The following is a 26,952-nucleotide window of genomic DNA, read 5'->3' as shown; positions in this document are numbered from 1 at the left end:
TTTATCAATGCATTCACATCCTCTCAGAAAACGAATGCAGGTAGCCTTCAGTAGAATGGAACATGGAAGATGTAATGTGATAATAGGATGGAGATTCTATGGATATTTAATGAAGAAAATGAGTGAAAAGAAGGAATAGGGATGACAGTGATGAGTTCGGACGTGTATTTGAGTGTAAGGGATAGAATGGAGTGAAATTGATAAAGCAGGGGCATTTTCAACTTGTGAAAAGCTGTCCGTACAGCAGGGACTTATTCTTGGAATTTAAGAATAAGTGGGCTTAGCAAGGTGAATGGGCCATAAGTGGGTCATACAGTAGGAAAAAGCTCAATAATCTAACTTGAAATTCTGGTACTCTGCGAGACATAATGGCTCATACTCGTGCTCAAACCAATCATCATATATTTACATCAGATTAGCTCATCCAAACCGTACACCCTCTTAGATTTGGGAATTTATAGTTTCAATCACCCGATCACATACATTTAATGGATGGTTGAAACATAAAAAAACCAATGGTCCTCATTCAACATGATTATGTAAATTAATCTGTTATCTAGATAGATCAATCCAAACATAATCTAAAGTGGGCCCCACCAGTTGACGGTTTCATTTAGCTAAAAAAAAAATATCATGTCTACAAATCATGTGTGCATGTGTATGGTACATAACTCTCTACATGAGTTCAAAAAACTCCAATTTAGAAGGGCATCTGTGGTCTTTTTCAGGTAAAGAAAAGATTCTCCGGCACTTCAGTTTCTTGCCTAACACCTCTACCAAAGAAGAAGAAGAACGAAATAAAGAGAAAAAGAAGAAAGAAAAAGAAAAGAAAAGAAAATCTGTTTTTCTTTTTCCTTTCTGATAATAAAAGGGTACTATCTCTACATCAGAATATGATGAGGCTTGTATCCAGGTTAGTCTGTCATTTCTGTTATTACGTTTTTACCCCTCAATTTTTATTTTATTTTTACAATAAATGGTTGTTTTTTTTTTTTTTAAACATTAGAAGGAGATATAAGATTTAGATTTTTGGGGGTTTTTTTTTTAATCTTTTGAATTTGATCCGGTGCACGTCCGGTGACATTTAGTAAATTGCACCACCCCTATGACATGGATCATCATTATTTAAGCTGTGTTCTCTGCAGGAGAAGTTACCTGGCTTTGAAAGAATGGTGTGTGGAGAATACGATCAGGCGATTTTCGACCGAGTCTGCCAGGTAGCATTCACACTTCGATTTTCGCCAAGAACCGGAAATATGGTGGGGAGTGTCCATCAATTGGGACCTTCCATCTAGTGGTCTGAATCAAACCATTTAATCAGCAGCTTTCAGAATGAATGTTGAAAAAAAAATGGTTAGTGGCCGACATAATATGGTAAAGAATGGCTGGTCCATCCATGATAGGGCCCACTAGATGGACGGTCCCGATTGGTAGCTATCCCCTCCACGTATGCTGTGGCTAACGTGCTGTACCACCACACTTGCTTCCTCTGGCTCCACCGTAAAGCTCGAGTCAAAATCGATCGGAGGTGGGTTGACCCATAGCGGATTCCGGGGATATCCCTGATGACCCGACTCTGTGGGGCCTACCGTGCTGTAGTGTTTATATATTTTGCGGGCTCATTTTAGCGCATGAACCCAAAGTTAGGCAGATTCAGTCAACGAGTGGACCACTTCACATGCGAAACAATGGGGACAAAGACACCCACCCTTTAAAGTCTACTCAGGCCCACGATGATGTTTATTCCCCACCCAACCCGTTCTTAAGGTGACATGGACCTGGGCAAAAGGGAAAACACAAATATTAGCTTATCTAAAACTTTCATACCCCACAAAAATTTCGACGTAGGCATTAAATTCACATTATTTCTTGTGGTGTGGTCTAATTAAGCTTTGGATCATTTCATCACTGCTGGAGGTGTCGGTTTTTTGTTTAACACTTGTAAGTCTTATGACTAAGCCATGCGTAGGGACCCTGACAGACAGACACTGCAGGACTAACTGCTGATGATGCTATGTGGACCTTACAGTGACATATTTGTTTTATCCACGCAGTTCACCCACTCTGCCAGCTTATTTTTGGAGCATATGTTAAAAATGAGGTAGAACAAAATCTCAGGTGGACCGTACCACAAAAACAATGATTATTAAATAGCAATCATTAAAAATTTCTTGGGTGCTACAAAAGCTTTGGATTAAGCTTAATATTTATCTTTGCCTTCGTGGAGTTCTTTGTGACTTCAAATAATAATTACGGTAGGCCTTGAGAAGTTCTTAATGGTGGTCTTTCTATCAAAACTGTTTTCCTGTGGTGTGGTTCACCTGAGAGTTGGATCTATCTCATTTTTTGTCTCATGCCTTAAAATAATGATCCAAAATAAATAGATGGTGTGGATAAAACACATACATCATTGTGGGGCCCACAGAGTATGCAATCCGCGACTCCGCGTCCCTTGGTTGGCCCACGTAGCTTCCTCCCGGAGAGGGCTGCTCACTTTGAACGGATGGAACCCGCAATCCAAACCAGAAGAACATCGACTTTAGGCAGAGTATGTCTATTCGTGTACATGTATGGCCGCTTCACAGTTACGTACGGATACGTGTAACTTGATACAAACCTTCCAAATTATAGCCCCAACATCAGACGAATTAGATGATTCCAATATCCAAATAACCGTCCACTTAGTGGCCATGAATCCGATGGTTATGAGGAAAAAAGCAGCCCCGACGACGTTGGGACGCATGATCTGGATGGCTCGGGTTGAGGTGCGTGTATGTCATGTGTGCAATAGCTGACTGTACTGTGAATTAGATCCTCTCACTCATGCACGGGAACTGCTAAGAGATGTGAATTAGAATATCCAAGCCAATTATTAGGTGGAACTGATCTTGTACATCTGGGCCCAAAAATGAGTTGAATCATATTTTCTTTCTGACGATCAATTTTCTTCTCAGAGATGTGACCCACCTGATGAGTGACTTGACCTGAGTTATGGTTCGGATCATGTTTACAGTAGGGCCACACGTAATGATTGGTCCTGCTCTCGTACATGACTGCCACGTTTGCACACGTCCAGCAATTCATCTTTTCAGTCACTCCACATAAATCTGCATAAAATTTTTATGTGGGCCCATTTGATGATCAACGGGCCCACTCATGCAATATGGCTTAGATACTATGATGGCTTATCTCATCAGAAAGCCTATGGTTCCAGGTAAGCCCGCACACCTAACTAATTAAGTCCACACTTGAAAAGAGATGGGATCTTGACCTTTCATCTGATGGGCCTATATCGGATAAGGCCTACCCTAAGAGGTGGGCCCATGTGGCACATGTTCAAGGTGGGGGTCATCCAGGTTGCTGTGAATATGCCTGGTCCAAAAATTATCGTGGTTCACTCGTCATGTGGTCCATGTGTCTGTTGAAAATGGACCACTGTCTTTTCTGTAACTCTTAGGCTTACGTGTGGCCCACTTGGTTGTGGATCACTCTACTTTTCCACCATGGCATGTTCAGAGCGGGCCCCACCTCATTCATGGCCCAGATCAGACAGTGGTTGGCCCGAATTACCTATTTTCATAGGATGAGCACTCCATGGAGATGACATTTGTCTCTCATTGGTCCAGATTCCAGATTGTTCATCTGGTGGGTCCTTGGATGGTAGATGAAGCCAAAAAAAAAAAACATTATCCTAACCATCTGATCTTTCAGTTTTTTTTTCGTTGAACGCCAACAATTGCTGTATTACTCTCTTACCGGTCTGTTTCTAGTGCACCAGAGAGATTTTCACGCCACCCGTACATGGTGGGGCCCACTAGATTAACATATACAGAACTGGGGAGTCTCAATAAACTATAAATTTGCTCAGGCACAATCAGTCCTCATTGATCCATGATCCCTAACCGTCCATTTTTTACGGATACCGCAAGTTATAGAAGTGGTCCAAGAAGCGGACGAGCAATCAGATGGTTCAGATTGACCAGCGTGTACACTATTAGTGAGTATATATTGTCACATTTTTGCTTCTCACGATAGGTTGGCTGGCAAGGTGGTGCTGATCACCGGCGGGGCAAGTGGAATCGGAAGAGCTACAGCAACGGAATTCATCCGCAATGGTGCCAAAGTCATCATCGCTGACATCCAACAAAAACTTGGGGAGGAAACAGCGACGGAGCTTGGACCAAATGCCACCTTTGTTCATTGCAACGTCACCCAGGAAACCGACGTCTCTGGCGCCGTCGATGTTGCTGTCTCAAAACACGGTCACCTTGATGTCATGTACAATAATGCCGGGATCTCAGGTACCGTTATCTCCGGAATCGTCGATCTTGACATGGAAGAATTTGACCGGGTCATGAACATCAATGTTCGTGGTGTGATCATGGGGATCAAACACGCGGCCCGCGTCATGGTCCCACGCCAAACAGGATGTATACTCTGCACGGCTAGCGTGACCGGGATCTTGGGTGGGCTTGCACACCATTCCTACTCACTCTCCAAATTTGCCGTTGTGGGGATTGTGAAGTCGGTTGCCGCAGATCTCTGCAAGCACGGAATTCGGGTGAATTGCATTTCACCTCCTGCTCTGCCGACGCCGCTGGCAATATCTGGAATGCTGGAGTTTTACCCAGGGCTTGATGTGGGACGGGTGAAGGAGATCATTTATGGGTCTGGCCAGCTGAAAGGGGCGAAATGCGAGGTCGAAGACATTGCGAAGGCGGCCCTCTATCTCGCATCGGACGATGGAAAGTATGTGAGTGGTCACAATCTGGTGGTGGATGGAGGCTTCACCACTTACAAGAGTTTTCCCTTGCCGGCATTGGATGAGGTGATGAAGTGAAATGCCCCCGTTGGAGAATTTGAATTTAAATAAACATTTTAAGTACATTGGTTGATAACGGTTCACAAGGGTAATTTGGTAATTGTCTGATCTATGTCTGGGTGGATAGGCACGCAATTGCCACAATCTTACTACCCTTCAACATCAGATGCTGAAAGGAAGCGCATACCACTTGATATTACAATCTTATTGATGGAAATATTTTTGGGCCATGGAGCACATGCCGTGGGACCCACCTGCTCAATTTTTCTTAACATGAAAAAATGGGTGATAAGATCAGATGGTGATGTAGGACATGAAATTCAAGTATGATGTGTAGGATTTTCAGGCTTAAGATCACGTGAGTTAAAAAACAATTACACAAATTTTCACATCCCACATAAAAGTACAAACACTCAATCAAGGGGAATTTGATACGGATCCAGGCCTACACATGCTGAGTCGGATCAATCAAAATTATAAATCAAACAAGAATCAAATGAGGGTAAATTCATCCACACATGCACAAAAATAATTCTTCGATCTAAGGAGTTCACAAATTTCAATTCGGGGAACCTTAAGGTTGAAGAAAAGGCATAAAATTAGGTTTTTGAGTAATTTAGGGTTATGTTTAAGGGTTTTAGATGAAAGCGGAGTAAAATAGAGAAGAGAGACGAATCAGAGAAGTATCACACACGTGGACAACAATAATGGCCCAGATGCACATGAGTGTGATCTCGGCCGCACGTGTGTGGGGCCCACTATTTAGAAAAAAACCACTTGGCCTTGGTCGACCAGGGATAGACTCCAAAACCTCCAAATTGTAGCTCGATCCGATGCATGGTTTGTGTGTGGTGCTTCGTCGAAGTTTCAGCCCTCCTGTAAGGCCAGATTCTGAAAATCTGTTGAAGAGATAGAATTTGATGCAATAAGGGACAAATTTGTAGCACATATGATTATGAGAGATTAGAAGGGTGGATGGTATAAGATGGTGACGGATTGGGATAGATGTGGCTTCGCATCATAGTAGTTAACCCTTTGATGAAGGGAGGACTTCGCACCCAATTAGACTTCACAACTCAGGGAGTAGGAAAGTACATAATTTTTATTAATCTTGAAATTCAAGTATGATGTGCAAGATTTTTATACTTAAGATCACGTTAGTTCAAAAACAATTACACAAATTTCCACATCCCACATAAAAGCGCAAACACTCAATCAAGGGGAATCTTATGCAGATCCAGGTGTACACATGCTTAGGGTCGGATATCAAAATTATATACCAAACAAGAATCAAATTAGGGTAAAATCATCCACACATGCACAAAAATAATTTTCCGATCTAAGAGGTGCACAAATTTCAATTCAGAAGGAACCTTAAGGATGAAGAAAGGGCATGAAATTGGGTTTTTGAGTAATTTAGGGTTAAGTTTATGGATTTTAGATGAAAGCGGAGTGAAAGAGATGAGAGAGAGAACCAGAGAAGTACCGCACACGTGGACAACAATAATGTCCCAGACACACGTGCGTGTGATCTCGGCCGCACGTATGTGGGGCCCATTATTTAGAAAAATACTACCTTAGCCTTCGTCGGCCAAGGATAAACTCCAAAATCTCCAAATTGCAACTCGATCCGATGCACGGTTTGTGCATGACGCTCCGCCGAAGTTTCGGCCTTCCTGTAAGGCTAGATTCTGAAATCTGTTGAAGATCGGGAATTTGATGCAATAAAGGACAAATTTGTAGCGCAGATGATTATGAAAGATGAGAAGGGTGAATGGTATAAGATGAGGATGGATTGAGATAGATGTGGCTTCGCACCACGGTAGTTAACCTTTCGATGAAGGGAGGGCTTCGCACCCAATTAGGCTTCACAACTCAGAGAGTAAAAAAACGTGAAATTTTTATTAATCTTCCATCCCTCGAAAAAGCTACAAGGGGGTGCCTATTTATAAGAAAACCCTATACCCCAAAACTCGCGCCATGTGTGCAACCTATTACTTGGCGATGAAGTAAACTAAAATAAAAATCAAACAAAGAAATCTAAAGCGTTCATGATGTTCTAAATAATAACAAGCAAAACTTAAAATATGAAATCAATCCAACTAGTGGGTCACGATCATAAGATCCCATGGTGGGCTTTTCTTGACTGTTGGGCCCACTCTTTTGAATCAAAACTTCGTCTCCTAAATAGAAGGCCCTCCCTGGACGTCATCATCGATCTAAATCAATAGTAGGGTCCTACTTCTTCTGGTGTACGTGCGTAAGGGGCGACGTACGTGCGCGTGTGCACGTGATGTCCCCATCAGATGGTTATCACTAGAGCTTTACTCGAGGAGAGTTAGCTCGGTAACTCGCTCGATTCGGATCGAAACTGTGTTCGAACCAAGTCAAGCCATTTTTTGAGAGCTCGAAACATTTCAAGTCAAGTCCAAGTTGGACCTATCTCGACTCGGTATTGAGGTCAACTCAACTCGACTCGATTCGGATCGAGTTTTAAGTACATATATAAGGGATTTTATAAAACAAAAAACCCTTATTTACCCGACCCTAACTCATTTTGCCTAATCCTAACCCAGCGAGCATCCAACGCCCAAGCCACCCGACCCTAACCCATTTCTCCCTCCCTTTCACCCAAATTGGCCGTCTATTCCCCCAATACTCTTGCCGTTCTCCACCTCCCGACGAAATTCCTCCTTCCAGTGTTTATCCGGACGACCTCCTCTCCCAAAGTAAGTCCTCTCCTCCCCTCTCCATTTTTTCCGGCAAGTGACATCCGTCTGAGTAGCGGAACCCATCCAACCAGCGACCACTGGCCGAGTAGCTCTGATACAATCGGACGAACATCTAGTTTGGTCAGACAAACCAATCCGACCAACGACCACTCGACTCGAAAACTCAGCTCGAACTCGGCTTGAACTGGACCAAGCTGCTGGCCGAGCCGAGCGCGAGCTGCTGTTCCAAGCCTGAAGGCCGAGCCGAGCCGAGCATGATCTGAGACTCAAGCTGTCCGAGTCGAGCACGAGTTGGGCAAAGCTCGGCTCGACTCAACTCGTGTACACCTCCAAGTTATCACTTCCAAACGGCATGACTTTTGGGTAACGGTACACCCTAGAACTGGCCCAATGAGTAGATGGTTTAGATTCATCGCCATAAGCAGGGCTCATCACCTCCTTCATTGGTAGGGTATCACATGCACCAGTGAACCTTCAACAAAAAACATCAAGATATGCTCTCAACAAAGCCCCTCATCATTGAATCCTGGAGAATAAATTCCAGTGCAAATACCATATCCAAAATTCGCTGCGGGTGAATCCAATCATCAAAATTTTGCCCAGTGGTGGCAGGTAGCGAGCCCCTGCCATTATGCTTCACTTTTAGGGGTACTTGGATCGTTAAGTTACTTCAGATGAGCTACTTATGCTTCAAGTAGCTTATCTTGATTTCTACCTATTAAGCTGAAGTGATTAACTTCAAGTAAAAAAGTAACTTATAATTGATGTTAAACCAAACTTATCTCAAATAAGTTGCTTATCCACTGCTGTTAGTAGAAAAAGTAACCTATTTGGTAGTATCGAACAGGTTAGGGTTGCATAGGCCGCACAAGAATACACTTTTTAGAGAGCGGATTGGATGAGCTGGGGCCTCACGCAACATGGTAAGATCCTAACATGGCAAGATTTGATCGGTACACATCCGGCTTTCATAGATGGGGCCACACTTTGCGCACTGGACAGCCATCACATGGGGCTGGTCCAATCATACGCCCCCACATCTACAAAAACACAATAAGCAAGAATCATAACCACCCATCTTATTTATTTATGGGCCCACATCTAGTCACGGCAAACTGAAACGGCTGAACGTTCTTCTTGAAAATTATTTTAAAAAATAAGAAACAAAGAAAGGATTAAAAAAAAAAAAAAAAAAAAAAGAAAAAAAAAAAGCAGGAAAATTAAATAGTAATTACATGGCTCAAGTAAAAATCAGCAAATACAGTTTGTATCCACTGCAGAAACATTAAAAACATACAATTCAGCTACACATTTCTCAACACAATTTCCCGCATTAGCTTCTCAGGCGCTGCACCAACAAAACACAAACCCAATTGAGATTACATGACATTATGAGTTAAAAGGCCTCAGATGATGGAAAATTATATATAATTCGGGCAGAGAGCGATTGTTGTTTCCCATCTTACCTGGCAAACCCGTGAACAATTCGAACTGCCCCATTGCCTGCCTTATGAACATCTCCAATCCGCTCACTACGGTTGCACCAGCAGACTCTGCTTCTCCCAAGAGTCTGGTCACTTTCGGGGTGTAGACCGCGTCGAAAACCACAGCATAGGAGCTCAGTGCGTGCTGCATGGAAATGTCTAGTTAGCAGTTGCAGAGTAGACAAGGGAAGCACAAAATGCAGAAGATCCCCACTCCAGCAGGCACCAGGCAGGCCAACAGTGCATATATGTGGCTTGAACTTACGCAAGTCATGAAATCAGGTGGGCTGCACATGTATGTTGAAGTTGGACTGCTGGTCACTTGTTTTAACTGTTCATTTCTTCTGCACACACACACACACACACACAACGACTAGCCTGATTTTTGGGCCATGGTGAGTGTATGGTGCACACCAAATGAACAGCTTAGATTTCGCAGAAGGGTTGGGGAGGGGACTATCATTTCTAGATGCTGAAATGCATGCATTCTGCCAGAAGTGTGAACAGAATGGGAAGGGAGGCAAACCTGAGATATGGGTGTCTCGTCGACTTTTGGATGCATTCCCATGGCTGTTGTATTTGCAAGGATCATGCCATTCTCTGGGTGGAAGCTATCTAATTCGGCCAGAGTGAGAGCTTCTCCTCCAATTATATTGGCAAGCTCTCTAGCTCGTTCTAACAGTCAGAAATCAAGGATAAATCAAGATCCACAATAGCCAACATGATAAATCAACATACTAAATTGGAGGTATCATATGATGCTAGACCGACCAAACCACCTTTTGGTTCCACCTAGCGACGCCAGCGGTTGGGCTCACCTTTAAGTGATCCACTAACCATCCAACCAACCTAATATAGATGGGCCGTGTCCAAAACTCTCACGCATTCAGATGAGCTTAAATGCTCATTTGGTGGCCTCAAAATTGACAGTCTAATCAATGTTCCGCATTCAATGAGAAAGAAAATATCATTGACCATATAGACAGGATTTTCTGAAGGGAGATTTTTGGGGCACCAGATGTACAAATGGAACACGGAAAGATGGGCCAACCTGCATCGGACATGGCTGAACCACAAATGTCATTTATTTTGGTCAAGCATTATATATTTCCTCCTTAAAATTGCACCATCACAAACTAATTCCAATGAGGCTCTAATGAAGCTGATGAATTAGGAAGATGGCCTTCTTGAGTTTTGCATCTTCTGACAGGTATGCAAGGTGTGGCCAGTTTTGAGAAAGAAACTTCAAGTCCATTCTCAACCATATGCCATCATATCACAAAGACCATGTGTGAAGTCATAAAATGGAAATTGGATTTTTAAAGTGCATTTTGGAAGCTCCATATTTTGAGCCGATATGATGTGCTCTGCCCCAAATTCTGTTCAGCACAAGAACGTTAAAGTTCCATGTTCGTATCCCAGTTGAGGCTTTGGATGTAAAAAGCATAAAAACGGATTCCCACCAAGCATCCCCAAATGCAAAGCACCCAGGTTCAACTCATTTCTCGGAATGAATCCCGTCTGGGTTGTGCTTCCAAATGGGCTTTGAACTACTCACGATGATACAGCTATAATAGGATGTACAAGTAAAGTGTTACCATAAGTGCGGTTGGCAATTACAACTCTTGCTCCCTTTTCTTTTGCACCATAAGCAAGTGCCTTACCAGCACCACCAGCTCCAATGACAACAAAGAGTCTACCTGCTAGGGGCGAACTGACTGCATGTGGCCCTGAATTATTTGAACCTGTGGAAGTAATAAATTGAAAAACGAACATCTTGGCCATTAATAATGATTCCAATTAACAAACCAAGGTAGCATGCAATGCTCCAGCCCAAATGTTTGTACAGTATGTATGGTTCTCAGTTTGTAGTAGCAAGGCCATCACTCAGTGACTCAAACCATTGATATGATGAGTCTCACCTTAGATGTCCCATGCACCAGAGTCTGTAAATTGGGAGACCCTACTAAAGATTTGACTCTTGGTTTGGCTAAATGTGAATCCTTGCAGTCTTTTGTTTCTTAACTGTCTATTTTCTGTCGGACACCTGTTGAAGGGTTAAGAACTTTTCTATTAGGGAAATTTTTGGTTCATGGGCCATCAATTACGTGGCATGTAATATCAATGGCTTGAAACTGAACCATGGGATTATCAAATGCTTGGAACTGAACCTTGGACTCCACCTGTACAGACTGAGAGCACAAACAGTACTGTACACACTTTCAGCCTGAGCTTGCATAATACCTAGCAACATGACAGCTCAAAGTGGTAATATTTATACACCACTAAACAAAATTCTAAACAACTAAGATGTGAAAACCTCTTATTCCGTCCTCGATAGCAGAAATAGCGCCTATATAATCGGTGTTGTAACCAATTAATTTACCATCACTTGGCCTCCTAATAATGGTATTCACAGCTCCTATAGCCTGGAAGGATTTTGTTAAAAGGAGAAACAGATTAGAATGAGAGGTGCTTTTGGAAAAGAAGCACAACTTCTTGATGAATGAAGTAAATGCTCTCAAATGGCCCATCAGTAAGGGTCAACTGCTCGATGGAAATGCCTTTGTGTGTTGAGATTATAATTACCTTTGCAATCGGGTCAACCTCATCACAGCATTTAACTGCAGTCTCCTTGTGAGGTATTGTACAACTGCAACCGATTGCACCAAGTTTAATTGAAAAGAAGAAAATGTAAGGCCAGAAGACTCCCCATTTCTACAAAATGTGTATACTTACAGGTAAAAATTCAGCAACCGCTATATTGAAGACATTATACCCAGATCCAAATCACTCGTAGGAGCCATGCTTGATGTGAGATGACATGGCTATACGTGTTGGGTGGAATTATACTGTAGAACTTAGGGCCTGTTTGATCCATGGCATTAAATGGTATGGAATTGCATTATATGGGATTAACACCATTGCACAATGATTGCATGTCTGGAAATACCATGGTATTTTGACCATCCAATCCCCATGTTTAGGATCAGATTCTTCCTCAGGCAAAAACCACCATATTAAGCAAAACCCTGTTTGATGGACGATGGATTTGTAATCAACGGACCGGATTCATAACTGATGTCAGTCACTTGCATGCATATACAACTCAAATGTCATGCATAAAGGATGTATATGGATGGACCACGTGGATAAAGCACGCGTCAATGTGGGGCCCACATATGTAGTGGATTTCAAAATCCACCAGAAATCCCACATGGGACCAAATGCAATTCCATTCCACCTAATCCCATTCCTTCCCGTGTCTCCAAACATCCCATGGAGTTCGCAAGAAACCGAATGCAATTCCATCCCACTTAATCCCTCCTAAGCCCGCATACCAAACAGGCCCTTAAGGATTGGGTTTTCAGTTCTGACAAGTGGAGCATATGGTTTGGTAATCCAGATCATCAGTCTGCCGCATCTCACCATGGATGGGCACTTCCCCAAAATCTCCCAGATGGAAAATCCTAGCCACCAATCTTGGGAATTCTTTTCGGTTGAATGTGGACTGCTGCTGTATTTCTCAACTTTCTATTTGTAGGCCAAAAACCAAAAGTTTACAATTGTCCTATAAGTAGATTTTTCAAGCATGCCCCATCACAGTAGGACACAGTAGACCAATTATTTGGATTAATGAACCATGGGGTCCCACCTGTTGGAATTGAAAACCCAAGGATATGGTGCAAAGCCAAGGTCAGGGATGAAAACCCAAGGATACTGTGCAAAGCCAAGGTCTGGGATCCTGTATTCTCTAAGTTTGGGATTTGTGTTGAGCAGTGTTCAAAGTATCAGTATCAGTCAGTGTTGTCAAATCGCATATGCGATTGTATGCGATCAGCATATGCTGTTCGCATATGCGATCACACAATCGCATATGCCATGGCAATTTTTTATATAATAAAAAAAAAAAATTAAAAGAAAAAAAAAAAATCTAAAAAATCTAAAAAATAGGAAAAACTTGCCTAATTAGTACACATGATTGGATTGGGTTATTTTACTTATTTCATTATAGTTTGAGTGTTCCATTAAGTTATAAATTTAATTACTTATATTATATTATATAAATTTTAACAAAACAATCAAGCTAGATTAAAAGATAACTAATTATTATAAACTTCAAACAAAGAAATTTTATTGATAAATGGATAACTAGAAACAACTTACAAGTTATAACTTACAACTTAATTTACAAAAAGCAAGCACAACTTATAAAATATAAAAAATAAACATACTTGAAATAATTGTAGAGAGATTACAGTAAGAGAGAGAGTAAGAGATTTAGAACTTTAGAGTAAAGAATGGTGAAAATGGAGGGGATATGAGTGCCTATTTATAGGCAAAAGTTCTCTAGATTGAAAAAAATAAAAAATAAAATAAAAAAAATTTGCTTCCACTCTGGCTATTGGGAAATATGCGATCGCATACTTGCATATGCGATCGCATATTGGTCGCATATAAAAGTATGCTATGGCATACTTGCCAGGAGTGCATATGCCATCATGGCATATGCAATTCGATCCACAGTATGCACATATGCGATTGCATTTGACAACAATGGTATCAGTATCTGTTTCGACAAGAAATGAATATATTTCGTTTGGGGGATCATCTTATTCAATAATAACAAAGAAAGAGTAAGAGAACAATCATCGTAAAGTATTTTATTAATTCTGAATTCATTTACATCCTCATATCTCCCTTGATTCCAAAATAAAATGAATAACCATATAATACAAGAATTGGATATGTTTGAATATCAATTTCGGCAGCATTTCGGATCACGATATGATCGTATGATCAAAGAAGTCATTGTGCGGAAATGATATTATCTCGATTGATCTTTTCAACTCTTAAGGAATCTTTCTCCTTTTGAATCAACAAAGCTTTCACGGCAGCCGGAAGATGTAATCTACCACCAAAAAGTCATTGTCTGCGCAATAGAGGTGTTGCGCAGTCATTGGATGAATCTTGTCCATGTTGTTGCTTGGCAACCCTGTTGTGCACCGCGCAATAGGTACTCTCAGTACCTTGCTGAGTCTAAAGAATTTTTCAGTCTTCTGCTTGCTCCCAGAGTCTTTGAATGATGCAAATGAGGAGATCGGAGGGGTATATATAGGCTTCTACATGTTCGAACACCACAATCTGCACAATACGATCTTGAAAGGTGAGTCCTATTGTGCTTCGCGCAATGGACCATTACATAGACCTGTTGCGTGGTCAATATTTTCCATTGCATGCCGCGCAATGACATTCTGTCAATCTTAGTGTTGTGAGCCGCACAACCAAATAACATCAACTTTCATCTTCGTCTTTTTTCTCAAATTTCTGCTCCAAGAGATGCCCCCTTGATCCTTCATTTAATTCTTCTTGGTTTTATATGAAGGATCAATACTACATTTCAAAAATCACTCCAGATGGTCCATTGCGCACAACAATACACTCATTGCGCTATCGGGTCCGCGCAACGGACTCGGGTCTTAGTGAAACTCACTTCTTCCTTGCAGAGCCGATCTCTTTGCGTGCAATCATCCCTCCGTGCAACAGCTCTGCTCATCGCAGAATTCTTCTCAAGTAGCTAGACTCCTTCAAATTTTCCTTTAATCTTCAAATGGCCCGATTATAGAGACAACATTCTTCTCCAAGGGAGCAAACAACCCCTCGTTGTCCCGAATCTTTGAACCTTCCGCCGCCTACGGAAGATCATTCTAAAAAAAAGCCCGAATGACTAACGAACAACCTTTTTTCTTTAAAGAACCGGTCCTTCCAATTGTTGACTTCTCCGATCGCATTCTTCTCCTTGCCAGCCCGATCCGCAATACGATAGTGATGGGAGAGATTGAGAAACCGCCAAGGGAAGTCCGTGAACTTAATTGGGAAGTTTGGCTAAAGTCTACAACCAACTTTCGTACTGATAGTATGTCAAACAATCATTTACTCTAAAAGCTTAAGCTGTCAAAGTGTGGTGTATCAATGTATATTGATGGACTTTATTACTCCAACACCCCCCCGCACCTGCGGGGTGGGAACTCTACACGGGAACATACTGACGAGGGTGGGGTGACACTCACACCATAAATAGGCTGGGCTTGATTTCCCAGTCCCTGGGCCAGACCTGATTTTATATTAGCGAGGCATATTTGCTGCTCTCGAGATTCAAACATAGGACCTTCCTCTCTGGTACCATGTCAAACAATCATTTACTCTAAAAGCTTAAGCCATCAGAGTGTGGTGTATCAATGTATATTGAGGGACTTTATTACTCCAACAAAGTACTCGTCCCACCAACATTGAATCTTCGCCTCCACTTGCCTTTTCAAAGAAAAAGAAGCGAAAGAGCAAAAGATGAGATCCTACAGGAGAAAATAAAAGAGCATATTAAGAAATGCAATCAAAATGTATGGGATAGCATGAGATTTCAAGAGGACGTGATAAAGTTCAAAAATCCTCATAGAGACAAAACGGTCATCATTCGCATGAATCCCCATCGTCATCTTTTCATGATTCAAAGCGAGCCCACAGACCAAATGATGCAAAACCGGCTGCTTTATACTATAAATTGGGTTATTAAAGAGCCGAAGATCTTGGAGGGTTTTCTCATAGAAAAGGGGCTTCAGTAGCAGACAGGCGAAATATCATATATGAGATTCCTCATTCCATGCTATAACCCCCATTCTCTATACCCACTCACTATTTCGAGACCGTCCAACAGCATTTTTATAACAAGGACTCTCTATGGGGAAGTGATGAATTCCGGACATGTGGCTTCCTTTGCCACCGATTATACTATAATTCGTGGGCCAGAGCTATCTTGCATAAGTATACACGAGCTCTTGTTGATATCAATTTGTATACCGCCATTGAAGCGACTTCAGACTTCTTCATAAAGATACGATGATATATAAGGGATTTCTAAAGTATTGGTCTTCAACAACAAATTCCTTTCATTTACCGATCAGTGAAGTAAGCATCACTCTTTAGGATCTTCATCGCATGGCAGGCCTCCCTATCGCAAGATCTTTCCTTGACGAGTTCGTCCCCACAAATGAAAATTTTGCTTACTTCGATCCCGAGAGGACACCTTCGATTTCTGGGACAACCATAGAGTTATTCCAAGAGATGTCTAGATTTTCTGATATTCGAAAGATATCTCCATTCCAATGGCTTGCACATTTCATGAGAAATCTGCGGTATGTTTTTCAGTTTTTTCCTTTTTCTCTCAGGTATATATGTATATCTTTGTCTTCTATTTTCCTGACGCATTCATTCTTTTCTCTTCTTAGTTTCTCAGGCAGCCATTCTAAAGACCTGGAATCTTTCCGCCAGAAAATAAGGGGTCCAACAAATCATAGTCTTGACCAGTGTTTAAATTATTGGCGATATTATCGAATTATCATTGATAATTTCGGTATCGCTGGAGTTTCGACACCGAAACTCTCTTTTTTCGTTTCTCTTCCTAATATTGCCGATTTTTCGGTGATTTTATCGATTTTTTGCGAAAAGTCCAGTTGTTAGTGAGAAATCGCAGGATAACTGTAACAAACAACCCATTTTCAACGATAAAAGGACCGATAACACCGGGGTGTTGTGTAAATACGCAAAATATCCAGAAAAAAAAAGGAAAAAATGGGGAAACTTGCGGATTTCCGTACCTGTAGAAGAGGAGGGCCAATCGTAGAAGAGGATTGGTGAACGGAAATTGCGGTGGGCCAATTGATTGATCGTTGTGCCATAAGTGCCATCCAATCTCTACTTTCCACTTTTTTTCTTCGAATACTCAAAATTTTCAAACCTAGAGATGATTTCGGCGAAGAATCTGCGGAAGATTAGGGATTTGGAGAGACTTTCTGTCGAAAATTTAGGGTTTCGAGGGTTCCCTTCCGAAACCCTCTTCCGTTTCGAAAACGCAAGCTCTATTCGAGACTGAAGGTGGAGGGGTTCCTTCCAGGGGTTTTTACAGGCGCGGATTGGTTACTGACAAGTTGAGTAGCGAGATTGCTATTAAAGTGACGTCACCAAGTTCTGTGGGCCCACCATGATGTATATTTTGTATCCACGCCGTCCATCCATCTGGAGAGATCATTTTAGCATAAGATCCAGAGAATGAGTCACATCCAAAGCTCCAGTGGACCCCACCACAGAAAACAGTGGGGAGAGTGACACCACCATTAAAAACTTCTAAAGGCCACTAAAGTTTTCGATCAAGCTGATATTTGTGTTTTCCCTTCTTTAACGTCTTTGCTAACTTTTAAATAGGTTGGATTTTGATAAAACATCATGGTGGGCCTTGGGAAGGTTTCGACGGTGTACATCAATCTTCCCTCTGTTTTCTGTGGTGGGGTCCACTAAAGCTTTGGATCTGCCTCGTTCTCTGCGTAATGCCTTAAAATAATATCTCCAAATGAATGGACGTTGTGGATACAACACGTACATCATAGTGGGGTCTATAAAACTTGGTGACATGTAGCGAGTCTTGCTACTCAACCTGTCAGCGTCCGCATTTTGGGAACGGATTGGCTACTCTCCCTGCTACCAGCCAATGGCTGATGGTCGGTGCTTGTGGGACCCACCATGATGTATGTGTTTCATCCATTCCGTCCATCTATTTTTCCATATCATTTTAACTCAAGAGACCAAAAATTAGGTATATCTCAATCTCCAGTGGACCACATTAAATGAAACAGTGTTGAATGAGCGTCGACCATTAAAAACCTTTTGGGGGCCATAAAAGTTTTGAATCAAGCTGATCTTTGTTTTTTCCCTTCATCTGGGCCTGTATGACCTAATCAATAGATTGGATGTCAAATAAACAGTATAGTGGGCCTTAGGAGGATTTTAATGATGGATATCCAACAACTATTGTTTTCCTTTGTGTGATCGAGCTGAGATTTATATCCCTCTCATTTTTGGCATCAAGACATAAAATAATTTTAAAAAATGAATAAACGGAATGGATAAAACACATATATCATGGTGGGCCCATAGAGCATTGACCACCAGCCCTATGGGAAATCAGACTAGGTACTGAGTTACTCAGTACGCTCTTATGGTACTGAGTAAAATCTATTAGGCCCACCGTGAATGTATCTGGTCTATCCACATCGTCCATCCATTTTCCATCTTATTTTAGGGGTTGAGACCAAAATTTAAGCATACCCAAAGATAAAGTGGACCATACCATTGGAAACAGTTGGAATAATAACTTCCACCGTTGAAACATTTCTTGGGCCCATAGTGATGTTTATTTCTCATCCAACCTGTTCATAAGATCACATAGACATGGATGACGGGAAAACACAAATACAAGCTTGATCCAAAACTTTTGTGGCCCCCAGGAAATTTTCAATGGTAGATGTTCAATTCACACTGTTTCCCATTGTGTGTTCCACTCGAGGTTTGGATATACTTCATTTTTAGGCTCAAGCCCAAAAATTATATATTAAAATGGATGGACGGAGTGGATAAAATACATAAATCACGGTGGACCCCACAGAGTTTACTCAGTACACAGCCCACTGAGTTACTCGGTACGCAATCTGCTTCCTTTTAGCGTGGTATGCGGGTGCGAACATCAATGGCGTGTGGAAGTCACCAAGTTCTATGGACCCCACCATGATGTATGTGTTATATCCACATGGTCCATCCAAATAGCGAGATCATTTTACGTAGTTAACCCAAAAATGAGGCAGATCCTAAGCTAGGGTGGACAACACTTGCAAGTCAGTGGGGACAATGATTCCTACCATTGAAACCTTCCTAGGCGCCCACGGTGGTGTTTATTTGTCATCCAAGTTGTTCATAAGATAACACGAAGATGGATGAAGGTAAAATACAAAAATGACATGGATCCAAAACTTTTGTGGCCCCTAATGATTTTTCAATGGTAGGCATGTTCAATTCACATTGTTTTTTGTGGTGTGGTCCATTTAAGCATTTGATATGCTTCATCTTCGGGATCAAGCCTTAAAATTATCTTGTAAAATGGATGGATGGGGTGGATAAAATACATAAATCACAATGGGCCCCACACAGTTGACTCAGTACGATAAGGGTACTGATTTATACTGTGCGCACGTGTCACTTGTTTATATCGGTGGATTGATGGGTCGATGTTATGTGGGGCCATCATAATGATAAATATTTTATCAATGTCGTCCATTTATTTTGATAGATAATTTCAAGGCATGAGTTCAAAATGAGACAGATTTGCATGACTGCAACTCAGGTGGATGTGGACCACACTAAGGGAAATAGTGGTGATTAAATGCCCATCATTAAAAACTTCATAGGGCCATTGTAATGGTTTTTTTTTTTTTTTTGGCCATCCAACCTCTTGATTAGGTCACACAGATCTTGATGAAGCGAAAATATGATTTAGATTATATTAGAATTTGCCACATGTACCATTTTCAAATGCTAGGTATCAAGTGTCATACACAGCCAGAGTATCAAATACCACGCTGATTGGATAATCTGATTCATCCTTGATTTGGCATCTTTGAGTTCATTTACTTTTACATGTCTTAATTACTGTATGCCAACTGCATTTGTATTATATAAACTCATTTTGGTTACTATTTGAATGATTTCTTACGATAGCGCATGCCTTTTGGCCCCCATTAAATGGAAACTTCTAATTTAATGCATTCTTTTTGCAATTTTTTCATTTATGAATATGTAAATATGTGTATTTAGGCATGTCCTAAAGTTTCACTAAAAAATTCCACCATTTTCTCCATATTTCCCTTTTTTCCCCTGCATTTCCGGTTATCGGCGATAACGATATTATATATTTATCTCCGGCCAGCAAAACTTGTAGCGATACCAACAACTCGAACACTGGTCTTGACGTTGAATTGGCCGCTTTCCTTGCCACCTGGCTCAGCTTGGTGATGCTACTGAGTTCCAAATGGGCGGATGTCATCCGACCAACTTATTTGTAGCTATCGGGGCGATGGCTAAGGGTAAAAGATATTCACTAGTTCCTCCCGTTTTCTATTCTCTCTACAAAGCATTCGAAGATGTCGTGACGCACTGCTCAAGTCCGACAATAGGGGCTTCCTCTTCATATGCTCCCTGGCACTATATTTCTGGTTGGCTGGGTGTATACTTCCCATGGACGTACAATGATCCTGAGAAAGCCTACATCAATTCGGAGCATCCTCCCCTATATCATTACCAGAAGCGCAAGATGGCGAAGACCTATGATTGGATTGTCGACAAGATCGAGAGCATGGAATCCATCGATTTCTTTCAGTTTTCGCTGTCTCATCAAGTTGAAGATAGGGGCGCGATAGATAACAATGATCTGGAGCCGGTCGAGAGAACTTTCTTTATCTGCATCAGATCCTATAGTCTTCATTTACGAGAAGGGAGCAACTTCTGGGGCAAGCCCTACTACCCTAGTAGGTTCGCAAGACAGTTTGGTTACAACCAGACTGTAACACAGGCGGGGGAAGTAGTCACCCGTGTGATGCGAAGTTACGGAGTGGGTCCATATAACCGGGCCTTGATATGGAAGCAGTTGTTGACAAGAAACTTCAACTCTCGCTTTGTCCTTCCTGGCTACAATCATCGGGTACAAGCCTCGTATGCCTGGATGCGATGGTGGGCGCATCAATTCTACTTGGTGCATAACTGTTATTCAGTGGATCGACCTGTTTGGATTCCTCCTCCAAGACTGAGAAATCACAGGCTAGAACAAGGTATTGGTTACTTTATAGAAAGAGATCATAGCTGCAACTCCTGGTCAGGTTTGCAGGAAGATTTCCTTAGAAGAGCCCATCTGTCAGACAAAGCCAGCCAATTCTTTAGAAGGATGGATGACCTTTGGATCTCCCTTGGATCTAATAAAAAGATCAGAGAGACGACCTGCTGCAACTCTATATTCTCCAACTCAGGAAGTAGAGAATCAGACCATGGTCACGGGATCTCCTGTTGCAGAGCCAGTTCATCCTTCTCCAAGAACTCGTCCTCAAACCAGATCCTTATTTCCTCAAGGATAGACTCAACAAGCTTCTCCTCTTAAAGATGCTCAGCCTTCTCCTGACAAAGCCAATCTTTTGTCTAAAGGTAAGCAAATGGCCTCCGAAGATAGCTCATCCAGTTATTTTGCAGAGACTGAGACTAGCGAGACATCTTCTACTGAAAGTTTAACTGATGAAGGGGATGTGTTGCTAAATGATAATCAAGAAGAAGATGCATAAGTGGACATCGTCGAAGAAGGCGAGATTGAAGAGAATGTTCCGATTACAGAAGTCCAACATGAAGTTCAACATGCCTCCTATCCGGCTGCTTGAGCGACCACTCTCATTAAGGAAGAACAACTTGATTATGGGGACCTCTGCTGTTCTCCAAGCATGAATATTTTTGTATCTTACAATGCTTTGTATTCCCCTTCGCCTATGGAAGTCAATGACATGGCCGAACAGGGTCCTTCAATCCTTCTCGTCATCACAGAAGTTTCGACATCAAGAGAGGCCGGAATTTCTATGCCAGAAGTACAAGCGACAGCAGAAGCATTGTTTTCGCCTCAAAGTGTAGAGGTAGATCAAGACACTTCAGATGTTCAACTGGCTGCTGATATGACCACTGTTGATCAGGTCCATGTTGAAAGGACAACAACTACACACCCCGCTCCTCTTCAAGCGGTTGCTCAGAGTCTTGAATTTCCCTCTGATCCTGTTGACACAGCAACGCCAAAACTTTGAACTCGAGCATTGGGGCTAGAGAATTATCGTTCAATATTGCAACCGCCGCTGTAGACCTTCCTACCTCTTCAAGAGTAGGAGCCTCTTCATCACCAGTTATTCCTCAACTTGCCCCCAGAGATGGTATATATTTCTTCTCAATTATTTTTTTATTTACTTTCATTTTACATATCATTACTGCCACTTGATCATTTTCTTTTTCTTTGGCTGCAGTTCTTCCTTCTTCGAGTAGGTTAGCAAGCTCTAACTCAATAGCTACGATATCAGACAGACTGTTTCTGGATAAAGTGCCTTCCATTATGCTCGTGTTGTTAAAGGATGCCATTTTTACCACTATATGTGCATTTAAGAACCCTAAACAATGGCCTTATTTGAACAATGCATTAACTATTCTTGATCACACGGCATGGATTGCACATGTGAATATTCTTCCTTTGCACGACTCTTTGACTCACTTCTACAATTCGTTGAACAACCTAGAATCAACACGTAATGTAGTTGTTGCTCCAGAGGTCTTAGAGCGTCGAAAAGAATTGGCATCTTTGAAGGAGAAGGTCTCTTGGACCACGATTGTCATCTCGGGTTACAATGTCGAATACAAATCTCTTCAAGAATGGCTAAAGGCTTCTAATCAGAACAGGATAGTTATCAAAAATCAAATAGCCTTCTTAAAAGAACAAATTACTCAGCTTGAAGTTTGAGAATAGGAAGAGGAACTGAATGTGCGTAAGATTAAAGAAGACATGGAAGTTAATATTTGCATCACCGATCTTGAAAAGTCTAAAATGATAAAAGATGAGGAGACTGTCACTTCTTTGGAGAGAGAGTTAGCCGATGCGCCTGATCAAGCTAAGATTATCCTCGAAGCCGAATTGACGAGTGCTACAGCGCAAGTTCAATTGAGGGAAGACTTGCAAAAATATGTGATAGCTTTGGGCATGTCGGAGGATTTATAAAATTTTGTTCATTCTTGATCTATATAATCATGTATCTCATTGTAAAATTCAACTTGTTATGAATGAATTTTTACTTATTTATTTATTTATTTTTTGATGTTTTCCTCTCAAAGTGTACTTTTGATCCTAATCATATCATGATAAGCACGTTTCAGAAATATCATAAAATGGATGAACACATGCTTGCATCAAATTTTGATTCACCAGTACTTGTAATCATACTTTGATAAGACATACGATTCATCATATAATAAGGCAACAACACAACTTATTGTTAACGTCACCTATGTGGTATTCATTCTGATGGGCGGAGCTAATTTATAGTTTAGTTAGTTCTAAAAGACGCCACACACAGTTTAAGCTCTCGAGTAGTTGAAGTAATCATAGTTTTTTAGGCTCTCGAGTAGTTAAAGCCGGGGGTCTTATGCAAATGGTCTCTATAACTCTTATGAGTTCGCTAGACCACCGCAGCCGGGGAGTTCATAAACCGCGATCCATTAAAGGGGCCCAGTGAAGCTACCGGGGCAATGAACTCGGTAGGTTTTACATGCAGAGTTGGCCGCAATAATTTTTTAGAGTTCACGGGGTGTACAAGGCTACCTTAATGAGTACCAAATCTAAGGCCGTCAATCTATCGATGAGGGGGCATCTCATTTAGAGGACATTTCCCTATGAGTTTCTACTGAAATCAAGCCAGGAATCTGAGGGGTCTTATGCATGATTGGCTTATCTATGGACAAGCCAAAGAGCGCACACTGTAACCCGCTTTTTCTTCACTTGCAAGGCCTAACCCATTCATAAGAGGGCATTTTCTCTTACCATCTCTCATGGCACTGTCAGAAGCTACACAGACAACATTGATCTCACGTGTGGTTGGCCTCATGGGCACTCTCCACTTCCCGCATGGGTCTAAGCATGTGATTGCCTTCGCAGGCTTTTTAGGGCCACTGGCTTTTCACTGCTACCTGCATAGTACTTGGCGAATTGCCTATATGATAGGTCTTATGCGTGGTTAGCCGCATGGGCACTCTCCGCTGCCGTAAATAATAAATCACCATTGCTGATAATATAGGGCTTACGCGTGGTCGGCCCAAGGTGTTCCGTAACAAAAACGGTGGCCGTAACGGCCACCACTGTTACCTTTATGATACGGGGCATAACGGCTGTTACAGCCACGTAACGGTCTCTCTTATTTATTTTTTTATTTATTGAAAAATCCTCTGAAAAACTTGTATCTGCGCCGTAGTGTTGATTAAAAAGTATGAAAACCATGTGTTTGTCCCATAATAGACCATTATGGGGCTATTATGGGCTTTATAAGGGACGTAACATGCCGTTAACGGCAATTACAAGTCATTTTTTTCCAATAATGGCTGTTATGACCGTTACGACCCCGTAACGTGTAACAGTTGCCACCATTACAGCGGTCGTAACGGCAACAGTTGCCACCTTTACAGCCCCGTAACGGCCTTTACAACACGCCATGGGTTGGCCGCATGGGCGCTCTCCGCTGCCGTAAATGATAAATATTTGACAGTATTTATGATTGAAGTCATGTATCAGCTTGGCGATAATAAGCGGCAATTGGCAATAATATCTTGTTGATGCAAAGAGCTTTCTTTTACAGCTGATATGTTGGAGATATGCTGATATGCTTGCGAATTTGTCTTTTCATTTATATATGGAGAAGAATACATGGCGTTGCCTGTTGAGGCTTTTTCATCATTCCGCATGTCTTGCCTCCTTTTGATTGTGATAGATTATCCTGATAATCTTCATAATAAAAACTTCTTCGATCTTCAAGGATAATACTTTTTGATAAAGCGGGCATTGACAGGTATTCCGATGCCTTGTTCGTTCTGATTTACAACTCGATATGTTCCATTCCGCGTGCGAACACCTCAATTAGTGCAATACGATCTTGAAAGGTGAGTCCTTTTGTACTTCGCGCAATGGACCATTACATAGACCTGTTGTGCAATCAATATTTTCCGTTGCGCGTCGCACAATGACATTCTGTCAATCTTAGTGTTGCACACTGCGCAACCAAATAACATCAACTTTCATCTTTGTCTTTTTTCTCCAATTTGTGCTCCAACAGTATCAATACAAGTTTTACTGGCCGAGGATACGGAAACAATATCGATGTCGCTTATAATCGGAAATGCGGTGAAACATTGGGGAGACAGAAAATAGTGGAATTTTAGGAGATGCAAAATTACACATTGTGTATTAAGGAATCCAAAAATTATTTTTAAAAAAATGCATACATAATAAGTTTCCATTCAATGGGGGCTTAAAAACATGTGTTGTAATAAGAAATCAGTCCAACCATCCAATCAATCCCATTTTATCCATCCAAACATCCATCGATATTTTAGAATATCAACAACACGACTTTTTGCTGAGAAATCGTCGACAACAGGAAAGAAAACAAAAGAACATCTTCTTCTTCTTTTTCTTTTTTTAAAGTTTGTGATTTTGTCAATATTATCGTCGACCATTTGAACACTACATACAACCATGTGCCCATAAAAATTAAAAAAAAAAAAAAATGAAATAGATTTTTTTAAAAATTAGATTTTTGGTGGTATTGATGTGATTGAAATATCACTAATACATTGCCGATACAAGCAACACCTAGAATTTACAAAATCAAAAATATTGGTGATACTTAGAGATATATCGCTGACACCTGAAACGTTTTATACTACCAATGTCATCGGTATCGCTACCAGTGTTATCGGTATTGCCGAGCTAGAGATCCGGATAATATCGGGGACGTTTCGATAATATCAGGGATACTCAAAACAATCGTGCTAAGTATGTCTCGATTTAAACATATGTATTATATTGAATCATTTATTAACATTATAAGAGCATTGAAAATGAGATATGTTTAGAAACAGAATCAAACCTGAATCCAGCAAAATCTGGGGAAGAATAGACGTTGAGAAAATTCTCCAAGTCATCCACCAAGAAAGGCACATAAACTGCATTGACACCAACCGATCTAAATGCTTCGTTATGCAAAATTGGTGACTTGCTATGACCTACAGGCTTCCCGATGATTCCAAAAACTTTTGTATCGGGCCCAATCTGTCTTATATTGTACACATTCATTAAATCTTTTAATGTTGGTTGGCCAGGAGCTGATTCTTTCCCCGCATCGAGTGTGCAGAAAGTAAGATATCCACCAAACTTTGGGCAGAGCAACCGTGAAATCACACCCCTCTCGCTCATAACCAACCCTATAATTGGAACCTGAAAGTCCGATCCACTCATTTGTGAGAGAACTCAAAAAATGCTGTCAAGTCTCTAGAAAAGTCTTATCCATGAGAAGAGTCAAGAAAGATGTGTGAATCACAAGCACTAGCAAAAAAACTTGAAGAAAAAACGTGAATAGAGAAGATTGCATTTTGCCCAAAGCATTACAGAAGTGGCATCTTAACTAATGGAATTTGGAATGCAATGCATGAATTCAAATGCAGCTATGCTAAAAAACTATAACATCGACCACCTACACCTTTCTCTAACAGGCCACATAAATTAGAATATCCTATATAATATGGTGTAATGTGAAAGATAAGCTGTTCAAGATTTTTCTACTGACAGTAGGATCTATTAGGGCAAAAAGAAAAGATTTTTTTAAAAAATAATTAAAAATAAAAATAAAAGAACAAAAAATAAAAGAGGGGTCCCAAACGGCATGCCCCACTTTGTTGATTTCTTTGGTGTCAAAATAAGAAAGGATATCCACCTTATTAATGACAGGAGCATCACCCTCAAGTCGGAACACATCAGTAGATGGCCGGCAAGATGTGGTGGCATGAACTTGCATATCCTATCATAGGAAAATATAAACAAGTGGTATGTGAGAATCAACGATACTTGGATAGGCTCATCTTTGATAAATCTAGCATCTATAGTAAACAACTACATGATGAGATAGGCCGGTGTCAAAATAGCACAGAAAAGGGTCATCTAAACATAAGGTCCTCTGATATTTTCTTCCTATGGAAAAAATCAATAGAATATACAGATTAACCACAATGGCAAAATGCACAAAATGGTAGAGAGCTGAACTTAATGAAACAGTTCACATTAACCTCAAAGTGAACTAGGTCAAGATATATTGCATGTTTAGATAAAAATAATGGAAACAAATTCTGAAATAAGGTTGGTTAACACTTCTATACTCCCATTCTGGATAGGCCTCCCCAATGGCTTTCTTGACATTGCTTCAAT

The 26,952-nt window shown here is 41.1% G+C and overlaps 2 protein-coding genes across 3 annotated transcripts in view; one reads left to right on the top strand and one right to left on the bottom strand.

The window, feature by feature from the left end:
* The first annotated feature begins 722 nt into the window (after window positions 1-722).
* LOC131225534 (momilactone A synthase-like) lies at window positions 723-5,052 on the top strand. Its single transcript, XM_058221073.1, has 3 exons — window positions 723-913; window positions 1,146-1,217; window positions 4,036-5,052. Exons 1-3 carry the CDS (start codon window positions 894-896, stop codon window positions 4,838-4,840), a joined length of 897 nt encoding a protein of 298 aa, XP_058077056.1. The 5' UTR covers window positions 723-893; the 3' UTR covers window positions 4,841-5,052.
* Window positions 5,053-8,762: 3,710 nt separating this feature from the next.
* LOC131225624 (bifunctional 3-dehydroquinate dehydratase/shikimate dehydrogenase, chloroplastic) overlaps window positions 8,763-26,952 on the bottom strand; it is a 49,369-nt gene continuing 31,179 nt past the window's right edge. Inside the window, exons 5-12 of one of the 2 annotated variants that reach the window (XM_058221185.1) lie at window positions 26,465-26,548; window positions 25,622-25,968; window positions 11,628-11,691; window positions 11,359-11,467; window positions 10,637-10,783; window positions 9,565-9,713; window positions 9,021-9,183; window positions 8,763-8,902 (exon numbers count right to left, since the gene is read on the bottom strand). In XM_058221185.1, coding sequence (XP_058077168.1) covers window positions 8,859-8,902; window positions 9,021-9,183; window positions 9,565-9,713; window positions 10,637-10,783; window positions 11,359-11,467; window positions 11,628-11,691; window positions 25,622-25,968; window positions 26,465-26,548 — 1,107 coding nt within the window. In that variant the 3' untranslated portion in view covers window positions 8,763-8,858. The remainder of the gene's footprint in view (window positions 8,903-9,020; window positions 9,184-9,564; window positions 9,714-10,636; window positions 10,784-11,358; window positions 11,468-11,627; window positions 11,692-25,621; window positions 25,969-26,464; window positions 26,549-26,952) is intronic. The other variant, XM_058221186.1, reaches the window with a different exon arrangement.

This window comes from Magnolia sinica, chromosome 14, assembly GCF_029962835.1.
Source record: "Magnolia sinica isolate HGM2019 chromosome 14, MsV1, whole genome shotgun sequence".
NCBI classification, from domain to species: domain Eukaryota; kingdom Viridiplantae; phylum Streptophyta; class Magnoliopsida; order Magnoliales; family Magnoliaceae; genus Magnolia; species Magnolia sinica.
This window is presented reverse-complemented; position numbering and strand designations above follow the sequence as displayed.

Coding starts and splice junctions, on each gene's coding strand:
- LOC131225534 (XM_058221073.1), top strand. CDS start 894: ATGATGAGGCTTGTATCCAG. Junction 914..1,145: donor ATGATGAGGCTTGTATCCAG/GTTAGTCTGTCA, acceptor TGTTCTCTGCAG/GAGAAGTTACCTGGCTTTGA. Junction 1,218..4,035: donor TTTTCGACCGAGTCTGCCAG/GTAGCATTCACA, acceptor TTCTCACGATAG/GTTGGCTGGCAAGGTGGTGC.